A 13663-nucleotide genomic window follows, 5' to 3' on the forward strand; every position below is an offset into this window, starting at 1 on the left:
TGGCACATCCATAGACTTGGGAGAAAGTCACTTGAAAGACCATTTGGCAGGGCACCCTACTAAGAATTTTAGATTGTTTCTCCAGTGCAGTGGGATACCACTGAGAAGGTTTAAACAAAGTGTGATCTGGCAATACTGTTTTTTTCTAGATCTTATTTTTTACTTACCACTTAAATGTTAGTGTTCCATAGAATTCTGTACATAGGCCTTTTCTTATGCTAGATGCTCTCTCTGAGTGAATTTATCTACTCCCATGGCTTCAACTGTCACCTAGAGATGGCTGATTTTTAAATCTTCTAAATCCATATATCCATTTCACTCTGGGACATCACCACCTAGATGACCATAACAACTCCAAACTGGGGAATAATATTCAGGCAACTACACTTTTATGAAAACAAAAACTATAATTGTATTCTTAAATTGAGAAACAAATATTGAAATTTTGTTACTAGGTTTAAACCATATAAAGCTATAGACATGCATTTATTTTTGGTTTAAACTAATACCTTATTATTTTTGAGAAAAGTATACTTTTACTTGTGCAGAGTTTTCTTATTTGTGTTCCTTATTGTTTTTTCCTGTAGTTTGGTGCCTTGCCAGCTGATGCAAGTACCTCTTTAATCCAGTCAAAAGAAGATGGGACTGGCCACCCAGGACTCCCTCCTCCTCCCCCACTTTCCTCTTGTGGAGGGTTGCCGCCTCCACCACCACCTCCCCCTCCCCCTCCACTTCCAGGAATGCCAATGCCATTCGGTGGCCCCGTGCCTCCACCACCCCCCCTTGGATTTCTCGGTGGACAAAACTCTCCCCCTCCACCAATATTGCCATTTGGGTTGAAACCAAAGAAAGAATTTAAACCAGAAACCAGCATGAGAAGATTGAATTGGTTAAAGGTAAAACAAATAAATGAAGGAAAACTTTTATTTAGATTAAACCTTAATTTTGGATTTACTTATATGTAACTTCTAATGCAAACCACAATCAAAATGACATTAAATAAAATAGCATCATTTTTAAAATAAAAGTGCTGAGAGAAAGCTCTTTGCTGTTGATGCAGGTTTTCTGGTTTATAAATGTGATGGGACTCAATGTTGTTACAATGAGATTTGACTTGCAATTGACTTGATAATTCTATATTATTGTTATTGATTTCTATATTTATGAAGATTGTTTCTTAAAAGTACAAAAAAGTTAGTGTTCTTTGGAATTTTTCTATATTGGTAGCTATTAGGAAAAATATTACTTGTGAGAAATTGATTTTTAGTCAGGGAATAGGAATTCTGAATCCTAAATTCTCAATCAGTTGCAACTTCTTTTGAGAGGTCCTGGTAGAAAAGGACAAGGCCAGATTAAGAAATAGTTATCAATAGCTGAGGCATTGGCCCCAGTTCTGAGTGTAGTTTCTAGAGAAATTCTACCACAGTTTCTCAGGTAAGCTTGGCTGACTCTTAATTATCTGCTATGAGGGCTGACCTAGAGGTGGCCTATTGTTTTAGTTAAACCTGACACATGTTAGTACCCCCCTTTTCCCAGGAGTCCATATGCTAATTTGCATCTCTAGATTTTATACATTTGATGACAAGAAAGGATATCAAATGTATAAAAGACGGAAATAGAAAAGAAGTGAAAAGGGCTTGTTTTTTAGAGCCCAAATTTTTCACTTTCATCTTACTTTCTCTTGCTTTTCAATCTTGTTTCCTATCAACTTTCTCAAGTGTGGAGAGGATTTCTTCACCCAAATGGAACAAGGCCCTGGATTCTGGTCTTACTATGCTCATTGCATGAGAGAAGATGATAGAGCAGTATAAACAGCTGAATCTATGGCCCTAGGGTTGGGATTGGCAGTTTTTTACAGATAGCTACAAGCCTGTTAATTTACGGGAGCCCTGGTGGCACAGTGGTTAAGCGTTTGGCTGATTACCAAAAGGTTGGTAGTTCGAATCTACTAGATGCTCCTTAGAAACCCCATGGGGGCAGTTCTACTCTGTGCTATAGGGTAGCTATGAGTCAGAATTGACTCAACAGCAGTGGGTTTTTTTTATGGGGACATTTAGTGTCAGCCACTTCTGGGCTGCCATGCAGAATATCCTGTGGCAGAAGCCGCTGTGTGTGCTGTGATATAACTAACATTCATGGTTGATAGACCCCTGGGAGGGGAGATGGTGGTGAGGATAGGGGTAGAGGGAAGGGATTATAAAAATTCCGTATTATTGCATGATTGAAGGAACAGGCTATCTCTTCCCTTTCCTTCTTCCCTTCATTCATTCATTTATTTATTCAGTGAATACATTTATTCATTCAGTAAGTATGTACTTATGACCTTTCTTAATATATCTGGCTATTTTATTCTAATATGTCAATTTCCTCTATTTACTAAAAAGTACTCTTAGAAAGGGTCACAACTCAAGTGATTGTCATATGTAACCTTGCCAGGCTGTGTTGCTTTGTCACTGGTTTATGCCAGATGACCTGCAGAAAGATGGTTTCATGGTCACATGAACTTGGAAATACTGTGTAATGTATCTTGTACATCAAGAGTCATAGGTGAACATTATTAAAGACTCTGGGAAATATAATTGAGAAGAAACAAATTAAACTCCATTTCGCTCAGCATTTTCCCAGCTATTTAATTGTGGAAACGTTTTTTTCCTCAAAAAACCTTAGCAGCCTGTAGAACTTGTTTCACTGAACACACTTTGGGGGAAGCATCTTACAGGATGCAGCTGTAGGGCCCAGGGTGTGTACATTGGGTGTCGACAGGTGAAGCACCCAACTGTTTATGAATCAGTCTTCTCTCTGATTGCAGATCAGACCTCAGGAAATGACTGAAAACTGTTTCTGGATAAAAGTAAATGAAAATAAGTATGAAAATGTGGATTTGCTTTGTAAACTTGAGAATACATTTTGTTGCCAACAAAAAGGTAAGTGTAACATGTTGGTTATTCATGAATTAACTTTTTGTAATTTAATGCTGCTACTTTTTAATATACAAATCACTAGAAAACATTGTTTCAATAATCTGATACATGATTTTTTTATATTATTAGCAGGGAGTTAAATAATCTTATCTAATGAAATGTTCTAGAAAAGCAAACTTTGTTTTACAGTGTGTCAAACAACATTCAAATGTACATGATGAATACAAAACTATGTTCAATTTTCTGTATGATACCTTTTTATGAAGATGCTCCATTGGGGTCAATCCTACTTTTGTAAGGGAGGACATTTACAGAGAAGATTTTGACATGAAAATGCATTCCCTTCTGCATAGTTGTTGTTTTTAGCCACCGTTGAGTTGGCTCTTGACTCATGGTGACCTCATGCGCACAGTGGAACACAGTGCTGCCAGCTCCTGTGCCATTCTCAAGATCAGTTGCAGATCAGACCCCATTGTGATCTATAGGGTTTTCATTGGCTGATTTTTGAAAGTAGATTGCCAGACCTTATTTCTTAATCTGTCTTAAGTCTGGAAGCTCCGCTGAAACCTGTTCAGCATCATAGCATTATGAAAGCCTCCACGGACATATAGGTGGTGGCTGAACAATGAGTTGCACTGGCTAAGAATCGAACCCTGGTTTCTCACTGAAGTTGAGGCTTCTGCCACTGAAATACCAATGCAACAAAAACTAAATGTAAGCATTCCTCTTATCAGAATTTTACCACCCCTTAATATCTCACATGACTATCACATAATTAATTGTTGTTGTTAGGTGCCGTTGAGTCAGTTCCCTACCCACAACAGAATGAGACACTACCTGGTTCTATACCATCCTCATGATTGTTGCTGTGTTTGAGCCCATTGTTGCAGCTACTGTCAATCCATCTCACAGAGGGTCTTCCTCTTTTTTACTGACCCTCTTCTTTAACAAGCGTGATACCCTTCTCCAGGGACTGGGCCCTCCTAATAATATGTACAAAGTATGTGAGAGGAAGTTTTGCCATCTTTGCTTCTAAGGAGCATTCTGGCTGTACTTCTTCTGAAACAGATTTCTTCGTTCTTCTGGCAGTTCATGCTATATTTGATATTCTTCGTCAACACTATAATTCAAATGCATCGATTCTTCTATGGTCTTCCTTATTCATTGTCCAGCTTTCTCATGCATATGAGGCAATTGAAAATACCATGGTTTGGGTCAGGCACACGTTAGTCCTCAAAGTGACATCTTTGCTTTTTAACACTTGGTTTTCACTGGCCAATTTTTTCCAGAAGTATATCCCCAACTCCTTCTTCCTAGTCTGTCTTAGTTTGGAAGCTCTGCTGAAACTTGTCCACCATGGGTGACCCTGTCGGTATTTAAAATACTGGTGGCATAACTTCTAGCATCACAGCAATGCATGCCAGCCACTACAGTATGACAAACTGACAGACAAGTGGGGGAATTAATTATGGGATAGAAATACCACATTTATGGAGTGTCTTGAAAGTTAGCAAGTGAATATCAACAGTGTGAAATAGAAGTACACGACTAGGTTATATGATCTTTTTATTAAAAGCAATGAAGTTTATTTTCCAGATTACTTTGTGATAGCTTTCACCTGTGCCGTGTGAGTCAAAAAAAAAAAAAAAAAAAAAAAAAATCAGGCTTTACTCTTATCTGAAAATTGAATTTATTCAATCCAGTCTTGTGGGCCTACCACTTACATTTCAGGGCTGATATCCACATATACAGTCAAATTAACTTTTAAGCATTATGTAAAGTTTACATTTTAGTTCTGTAGCACAAGGCACTTAGATTAGTCATTACCTTTTAATTTTCTAAAAGAACTTTTTCCCTGTGGACTTTTGTTACTTGTGTTCCTGAGCTCATTGAACACAGAAAGAGCTGGTGGAGGGAGATTGTAAGGGATGGAGGTAGGAGGGCTTGGTGTAGAAAAGGAAGAATTGACTTCTTAAAATGCCTACTGTGTACTAGGTACCATGCTAGATACTTTATCTGTTTGATTAAACTTGATTGTCACAGGAGTCACGAAATGTTGACAGATACATTAAAAATCATTTTAAATTCCTTTGAAATGCTTTCTAAAAACAATTGTAAATTACAATTGTAAATCTTTCTAAAAGATAATTGCAAATTAAGGTAGCGTTCTAGAATTTATGGTAAATCTGAAGCCTTTAGTGGATGTTTTTAAGCATGATTGGTCTTGTATAAAATATTTAAAATGGTATATTTAGATTTTTGAAAATAGGGAGAGTTTTCTCACCAAGCTTACCCTCGGAAAACTGGTGAAGTAAGCAGATCTTGATTTTACCTTTTGATTATGGAGAACCAAATTTTCTTCTTTGACTAACATTAGTGCACTCTTTAGGCAATCAAGGAAAATATATGGCAGTTAAAATGGGTGTTTACGTGTAAAACACTTCAGACTTTCAGATTTCATAATCTGGAATTGATTAGTTTTCCCTTTGCTTTCCTTGTAGGCGAGAATGGTGGTGCCTAAAAGCTATCTCAGGGATGCTGCCATCCGCTACTTTCTCTCTTTCTTTTTTTCCCCTCTTTACTTTGATTACTTTCTTAATTAATGAGGCTCAAAAGGGAAACTTGTTAGCATGTCTTTAATTTAGCTGCAGTGTTAGCCCTAAATGAAATAATTGGACCTGTAAAAAATTCTTAAGTCATCTAACTTTAGCCTTGAGATTCAAGGTTGGGAAAAAAAAAAAAAAAAAAAAAGATCTACTTGCTCAATCTAGTACTAGTTATAACGATCACATTGAAGGAATGATGATCATTTTCTGAATATTCTGTCTTCTATCTCTCTCTGCCTTCATACATGCCGTGCCCTCTGCCTGGAATCTCTCTTTCACTTGGCCTAGAGCCTGGTAGAGACCTATGGCTTCTTTTGTCTCATTTCAAATGCTGCTTTCTGTTTTCTGTGAGAGTGGATGATATTTTCCAGGGTGAGCCAAAAAGATGGAGAAGCCCAGTGTTGTGATCCTGGGCAATGCTGACATTTCAAAATGCTGATGGGAAAGGAGCTGTGGAGGTGACTATTTTTAGCTCTGCATTTTTAAGAATAGTTCTTAGAAAGCGTTATTTGAGGACCCCTATAGACCCCTGATGGTGCAGTGGTTAAGAGCTCAGGCTGCTAACCGAAAGTTTGGCAGTTCGAATCCACCAGCCACTCCTTGGAAACTCATTGTGGCAGTTCTCCTCTGTTCTATAGGGTCACTATCAGTCGGAATTGACTTGATGGCAGCAGGTTTTTTGTTTTTGTTGTTGTTGTTGTTTACAGAGTCGATATGAGTCAGAGTCGACTCTATGGCAGTGGGTTTGGTTTTTGGTTTAAGTGTGCTTTTTGACATTAGCCCAAACCAAAAACCAAACCCACTGCTGTCGAGTCGATTCTGACTATAGTGACCCTAAGGGACAGAATAGAACTGCCCCATAGAGTTTCCAAGGCTTTAATCTTTACAGAAGCAGATTGCCACATCTTTCTCCTGTGGAGCAGCTGGTGGGTTCCAACTGCTGACCTTTTGGTTGACAGCCCAGCACTTTAACCACTGTGCTACCAGGGCTCCTCTTTTTGGTATTAAAAAACCAAAAACCAAACCCACTGCCATCGAGTTGATTCCAACTCATAGCTACCCTATAGGACAGAGTAGAACTGCCCCATAGAGTTTCGAAGGAGCACCTGGTGGATTTGAACTGCTGACCTTTTGGTTAGCAGCCATAGCACTTAATCACTACACCACCAGGGTTTTCTTTTTGGCATTACTAATAGTTAAATCCCCCACCCATCTGTCAGTTTGTTGTAGTGTGGTGACTTGTGTGTTGTTATGATGCTGGAAGCCTTGCCACCGGTATTTCAGATACCACAGGGTCATCCATGGTGGATAGGTCTCGGTGGAGCTTCCAGACTGAGACAGACTAGGAAGAAAAGCCTGGCAATCTACTTCTGAAAATCAGCCAATGAAAACCTTATAGATTACAATAGAACGTTGTCCAACTTACTTGCTTTGGATACGTCATCAGTAGGGATCAATAGCTGGAAGGAGGGAGTCATGTTTGGTGAAGTAGAACATCACAGAGGGTGAGGTGATTCTCCGTAAGACGGACTGGTACAAAAGCTACAACAATGGACTTAAATGTATCAACCGTCCAGAAGATGGCACAGGAGCAGACAATGTTACATTCTGTTGTATGTAAGGTCACCATGAGGTGCAGTTGACTTGGCCACAGCTATCAACAACCGCAAGTAATTATTTTGGAAAAGGCTTTGTTGCTTTCAGACAAAAAGAGGATTTTATATATGTATTTTATTGAAAAGATCGGAAAGGTAAATGAGTGAGAAAGTGGTGTCCTGAAAGCTTAGGGCTGTTGAGTGGATGGGCTGCTCCATGCTGTCTCTTTTTTTATGGCCTAGCTGCAGAGACATTAGGTCCAGGTATTAATGATTGCCTGACCCCATGACTCCACAGGTCACTTTGTTTAAATCAGTTTTGTAGTTTCTGCAGAACTTAAAATTAAACCTGGTCTTCATTGTTCACTCAAAGATAGAAATACAATTGCTTCTCCACTGTCTAGCAAGCAGGGGGAAGATAGAGACATTGACTGTATGAAGCTGAAGGGAAATTTTGGATATGATTGATTTTCATTGTTGGTTTGCATCACAACTAGGCAGGGAAGGACAGAGAATTCAGATAACTGAAGAATAGTCAGTTTTTCGGGGAATGAGATAGCTCTGTTTTTTATTGCAAACATTCTTTGGACTAAAATCCAGGCCTATTTCTCTGATTACATAGGTGGATATTCCATCTCAGGTGTCTAGAATGGTAGATGCCAATCCTTTATGTTTCCTAAGCATTTGAAATAGATAGTAAGAATAAAGGAACTGAATCTAGTGATTTAAAGAGGATTGTGACATTTTATTTTACATGTTCTTTAATCTTTGTTATTATGTATTGCTTTTTCTTACATCGGGCGCAGCTTTACTTTTCTGTTAAGATTACTGGGGTTCATATGTCTGATACCTTCAGAATTGGAAAAGGAAGAGGAACTAATAATACCTCTTGAGCATGGGTGGTATACCAGCCCCTGAGCTAGGTCTTCTTCATGTTAGCTTGTTTAATCTTTACCACATCTTTCCTTCTGGTCCGTTGATTGCAAACCTAGACTACTCCCCACAACACCACCCTATCCCACCTACCTGTAGATTAGCAAGATGTTCTTGGTTTTAGCTTGAGCATTTCCTCTTAACTCAAATTGTCCTTTCTTATATTTCTTTTCTTTCTTTATTTTTATCATTTAGATTTTACTTACATTGTTTTTTTAAACTAAGCTTCTCCCTATGACCATTTATAGCATTGTTTCTATAGCAAAGTACCTTGTGCCGTTATCTTAAGGAGTACGAGAACCCCTTTCTAAGCCTTTCTTGTAAAATTAACATATTTTCCTGATTCAGTTGTATCCTTTTCTCATTTTTTTTTTTTATGTTATTTTGCTGTTAAATATCTCACTTTGGTTTTCTTGCTTTTCACAGTTATAGGTTTTGAGATACAGCTTAGCTTTCCGTAGTTTAAATTCTTCTGGAAATACAGATGGGTATTTTTCCAGATCATCTTTTTCTCATTTCTCCTCTCATTGATTTCTCCCACTATTTTCTCTTTCCTGCATTTGACTTCCACTATTTAATACCATAAATATTTATTGTGTACGTGATATATGTTAGGCCTTGTGTTTGGTGTTGGGGACGCTGTGGTGAATACGGCTGGCATGCTTTCGGCACACGACTGTTGCTTTTACAGTCTTAACGAAACTCAGTCAAGCTCTTAGTTGAAGTGTAAGCATGAGGAGTGGAACAACAAATGCTGATTTTGGTTTTAGAAAAGACTGCCATGTTTTATTTTCTTCAGCTTCTGTTAAGACTTAACAAGGTTATAAAAAAAACATTGTTTATATATCTCTCAGAAATGTAATCACGATATTCATATATTGAACATTTGGTATCATCAAAATAATGTTAATGACCTGCGTATTTTTTACCAGATTGGTAGCATCTGTTGGTTAATTTTTACAGGCTGTTGGAAATGGATTAAAGTATACTAACAGGTTATTGGTGTTGGATTTTTCAACTAAAGTTAATATTAATTATGTTTATTATTCACAAACGGTTAATAAGGATTGAAGTGCTTTCTGAAAGTATATAAATAGTCTAATTCAGTTAGACTGATTTATTATGAAAATGTGATACCACAATTGTAAGCTTTCTGAGTAATATTTTATAACAGGTATGTCATATTTGCCAGATAGGGATAATAAACTGGTTTATAAATAATTTCTTAAATGAACAGTTAAGGCATATGGAAACAGTTAATGCATTAAGTACTTAAAAGCGAATCAAGCCTAGATTTCTGACATCATAGTTCAGTGGACAAAGTATTAGAGTTGGGAGTGGTAGACCATGGATTAGCCCAAGGACTTGGCTATGTTCAGGATGTCATTTTATATTTCAAACACAATTTATTCCTCTGCGTGAACAAAAATGTATAAAAAATTCTAAACTACCTCACAAGCCTACAATTAAGATTTATAGCAGAGAAATATGTTCCTTGGGAATGAATGTTAATAGAGATGATGCCAAAAATGAATGCAAGGTTTCTTTCTTAAACATTCTAAAGTTTTCTGAAAAGGGAATTTGAACAAATGCTAATTTGGATAAATTGGGGAGGATGCCATTGGAGAATGAAATATTTTTCTAGGGACTTTTCATGGGGTTCTTGTCTGGCTGAACCTTAAAAGGACTAGAGACTTAAGGTAATTATGAGGTAGTTAGCAATTTCTTGCCTCACCATTAGAAAATACCTCATTGTTACCAATTATATTGTGTTCTCTGCTCATTTGCTGAAGGAACAGATATTTATCCCTAAAGCTTTAGAGAAAATAAAGCCTAAAGTCAAAGGCTAAATATAGTGGGTTTATCTAGCCTGGAGAAACAGAAGACTTTCAAGTCCAGAAAACTGTTCTGTTACAAGCTTAGTTGTACAGAATGTCTTTGGAATGGTGTGATGGCAATGTTTAAAGGTCCCTGTAAACAGACATATTTCTTGTATAGTGTGCAGATGCTATATACAGATAAGGAGGAGGCTTGGGTGTATGTGTTCATATCAGGGATGGGTGTGCATAAACATAGTCCCCCTCCACTCCCACCCAATTTCTTTTCTTTCTTCCATTGGAAAGGAATGGTGATAGACACTGGATTGAAAGGGAGTGGCTTGACTCTTGGTAGATTGGGAGATTCTGTCTCTGTTCCTCTCAGGATTTTTCTTCCGTTTCCTGTGTCTTCTGCCTTATTCCCCACTGGATCTCTAATTGCTCAAAGTGCAGTTCCCCATCCTAGGCAGACATTCTTTTTCTTGTCTGCATCACATTCTCTCATTTAGAACTCCCACTCATAATTAGTGCAAATTATTATTCACTAAAAATATAATTGAGCCTCATCCTTCTAAATGTACTATTCTAATCTTAAAAATAATATTTGGTAAATCTGGCCAGTCACTTCTTTTGTATCCACCTCTCTTCCTCCCCCCACCCCAACACACACACACACACACACACACACACACACACACACACACATAAAATTTGCCTGGCTTGGAAAAGATAGAATCACATGGGTTTATCATCTTACTTGGATCCCATTCTTGGAGCACAGGAAGAGAGCTACATCATGGTGTTGGAGTGACAAGTAGATGCAGGGGGCTTCTTGATGAATTATAAAGTATAGGAATTTGATATTAAATATATTTAGGAAAAATCCTTTTGTAACAAAACTTTCTGTAGAAAAATAACTTTACTATGCATTTTGTAATCTTGAATTTCACAAGTTAGATTTTTGAGATAATTATATTCATGTATTTAGGTAAGCTGATATTTTTTGTTTTTCTTTTTGGTTCCCCTATAATTAAACCATCTCAGCACATGACCTCACACCTTGTAACACAGTCTGCATTTAACACAAACTTGTACAGATTTCATGGCATCTGAGTAGGCAAGCCCCTTTAGGGACCGTAGGTGACCACAACTCTAACTAGTCTAGGTGCATGTGTGTGTCTTAAAAGAACGGATCTTTCAACGTCAGACATACTCTAGCGCAGGGATCCTTAACCTGAGGTCCGTGAATAGAATTCTGAGGTCTCTGAACTCTGAAAAAAATCACATCATTACTTGCACTAACCTCTGATTGAAATTTAGCTTTTCCTTCAATTATAAATGTAGGCAACAAACACAGTAGTACTTAGGTCTTTTCCACCAATAGAATTCATATATATTTTCACATCATAGAAGATTTATTTTAGATATGTCAAAATATCATTTAAACTCATCACTATGTTAAATTTAGGGTAGTTAGTAGACCTGTGGCTAGATTTTGTTATTTAATACATTAATGAAGGGCATATTTTGTTAGTTTGGTCCTCCAGGAAGCAGACAATGAAATGGAATTGGAGTGCAAGAGGTTTATTTAGGGAGTAGGGAATGGGTAATGCATGTGAAGATTCCCAGGATGGTGCAAGTAGTTAATGCATTTGGCTGCTAACTGAAAGGTTAGCCATTTGAGTCCACCCAGAGGTGCCTTGGAAGAAAGGCCTGGCAATCTACTTCTGAAAAATCAGCCATTGAAAACCCTATGGAGTATGCTTCTCCTCTGACACACATGGGGTTGTCATGAGTCAGAACTGACTCCACAACACTGGTTTTAATACATGGAAGGGTAAATTGTGGGAAAAAGAGGACTGGGCAAGAAGAATTTTAGACCATGATGCAAACCTGACAGAGTCTCAGCTGGCCCAACTCTGGAACTCTGAAGCAGAGAATGCCTGTTAGAGGATTCCTAGTTGGGCCTAAATGCCATGCTTAGTCATTGGCTGGGGGCGGCCCGGGAAGGGCATGGCCTGGGCTCAACAGCTATGTAGGATCCTGAAAATACTCATAGCTTGGAGCCTGTCACCTAAGTCCACTCCTTGCAGCTGAATGAAAAGTTCTTTCTTAAAGGGAGATCTAAGCAGTAAACCTCCATGGCTGCCTTGCATGTCTATTACTATATCATAAACTGGGATTTAAAGCATTTCGATAGTTGCATTCCAATGTAATTTGATTTCTTTGAAATTTTACATGTCTTATTTTATTCATTTTAAAATATACTAAGAAGGGATCCTCATCATCTTGCCTGGCAGTGGGGACCATGGCACAAAAAAGGTGACGATACCTGCGGCAGCCCTTGTGATTTGTGCAGGGGTGGGGTGAGGCAGTGGGCCTGGTCCTGGGCTGGCCTGACCATGGCCTCTGCCAGTGTATGTTTTTTTGTATTTCTGGAGCTAGAATATTATTTATAATGAGATATTTCATCGAACTTAACAATAATTTTTTTAAGGCAGTTTCAGCATCAAGCTATCAATTTTTCAATCTTTCTTTAGCAGACTACTGCAATGCATTTGTTGATAAACATGTATATCAGGGCTGGGAAAAACATGAAACCCACCCTTTAATTAGACAATAATAAAACAGCAGTGATGATGTATTCTTTTGAGCAGTGAATGTTTACTTCATTTATATTATTTTGTTTGATTCCCTCTGAACAACCCTGTGAATGAGCCAAGGCAAGTATTGCATGCATTTTATATAGAAGAAAAAGTTACATTCTTCAAGGGAAGTTGGGCTAAAAGGAGCAGCTGCTCTGAATGGAATACAGATCTGAGTCTGAAGCCATTGCTCTTTCTGCTCTGCTATGCGGCTTCCCTGATTAAAAGAAACCCTATTATGTTTTATTTAAAGTGCTCTTCTTTGATTTAAAATAATTTTCCTCTCATCTCCTGCCACCCTACCACTGCCCCACAGCAGTTCACCCTCGTCCTACAATTTATATTAAATGCTTTAAAGACTTGCCGTTTTTTATTAAGACCATCTTTCATCATTTTGTACCTCTATTCACTTCTGTAAGTATTTGAGCTGTAAATACTAACACCATCCTGTGATGTGAAACAACAAGGGAGAGACCCTTTGGAGTCCCCCTAGAAGGGTGAGACCCTGGCTTTTACAGTTGTAGATATTTCCTCTGTAAACTGGGAGAGATAATACCCATCTCATGAGGTTATTGTGAGGATTCTGTCTATAATACGATGAATATTTTAAAACATCTTTGACAGTGCCCATCTCATTGTAGTTGCTCAGGAAATGTTAGCTGAACTTGAAAAATTTGAGACTACAAGGCTTATTTCCACTAATAAAGTTTTGTGTATCATCTGAATTTTCTACGTTAGTAACAACCTAAATGACTTCCCGCCAACTTCCACCCCACTTCCAGATGAAGCATTCAAAATCGCAAATCTGCCATGTTAACTGACCGATGTTAATAGACACCTTAAAGACTTGGATAACCCTGGTCTGTACCATTAACTTTAGAAAATAATAATAATGGACTATCCTGTATTCCCTATTTCTTTTATGTTTGTGTATGTCTTACCTATGGAGTTCCCGCATGGCACAAACGGTTAGGCGCCCAACTACTAGCCTAAAGGTTGGTGGTTTGAGACCACCTAGAAGCCTTTCAGAAGACAGGCCTGCCAGTCGATCTGCTTCTGAAAGATCATGGCCTTGAAAACCCTATGGAGCAGTTCTACTCTGCACACGTGGGGTTGCCATGAGTCGGAATTGACTCAATGGCAACT

At 38.1% G+C, this 13663-nt stretch overlaps 1 protein-coding gene across 2 annotated transcripts in view; it reads left to right on the forward strand.

Moving 5' to 3' along the window:
- DIAPH3 (diaphanous related formin 3) overlaps positions 1–13663 on the forward strand; it is a 516843-nt gene that overhangs the window by 194810 nt on the left and 308370 nt on the right. For both annotated transcript variants that reach the window (XM_004386838.2, XM_004386839.2), the window contains 2 exons: positions 588–896; positions 2810–2924. In XM_004386838.2, the coding sequence (XP_004386895.1) occupies positions 588–896; positions 2810–2924 (424 nt within the window). The remainder of the gene's footprint in view (positions 1–587; positions 897–2809; positions 2925–13663) is intronic.

This window comes from Trichechus manatus, unplaced genomic scaffold (assembly GCF_000243295.1).
Source record: "Trichechus manatus latirostris isolate Lorelei unplaced genomic scaffold, TriManLat1.0 scaffold00173, whole genome shotgun sequence".
NCBI lineage: Eukaryota > Metazoa > Chordata > Mammalia > Sirenia > Trichechidae > Trichechus > Trichechus manatus.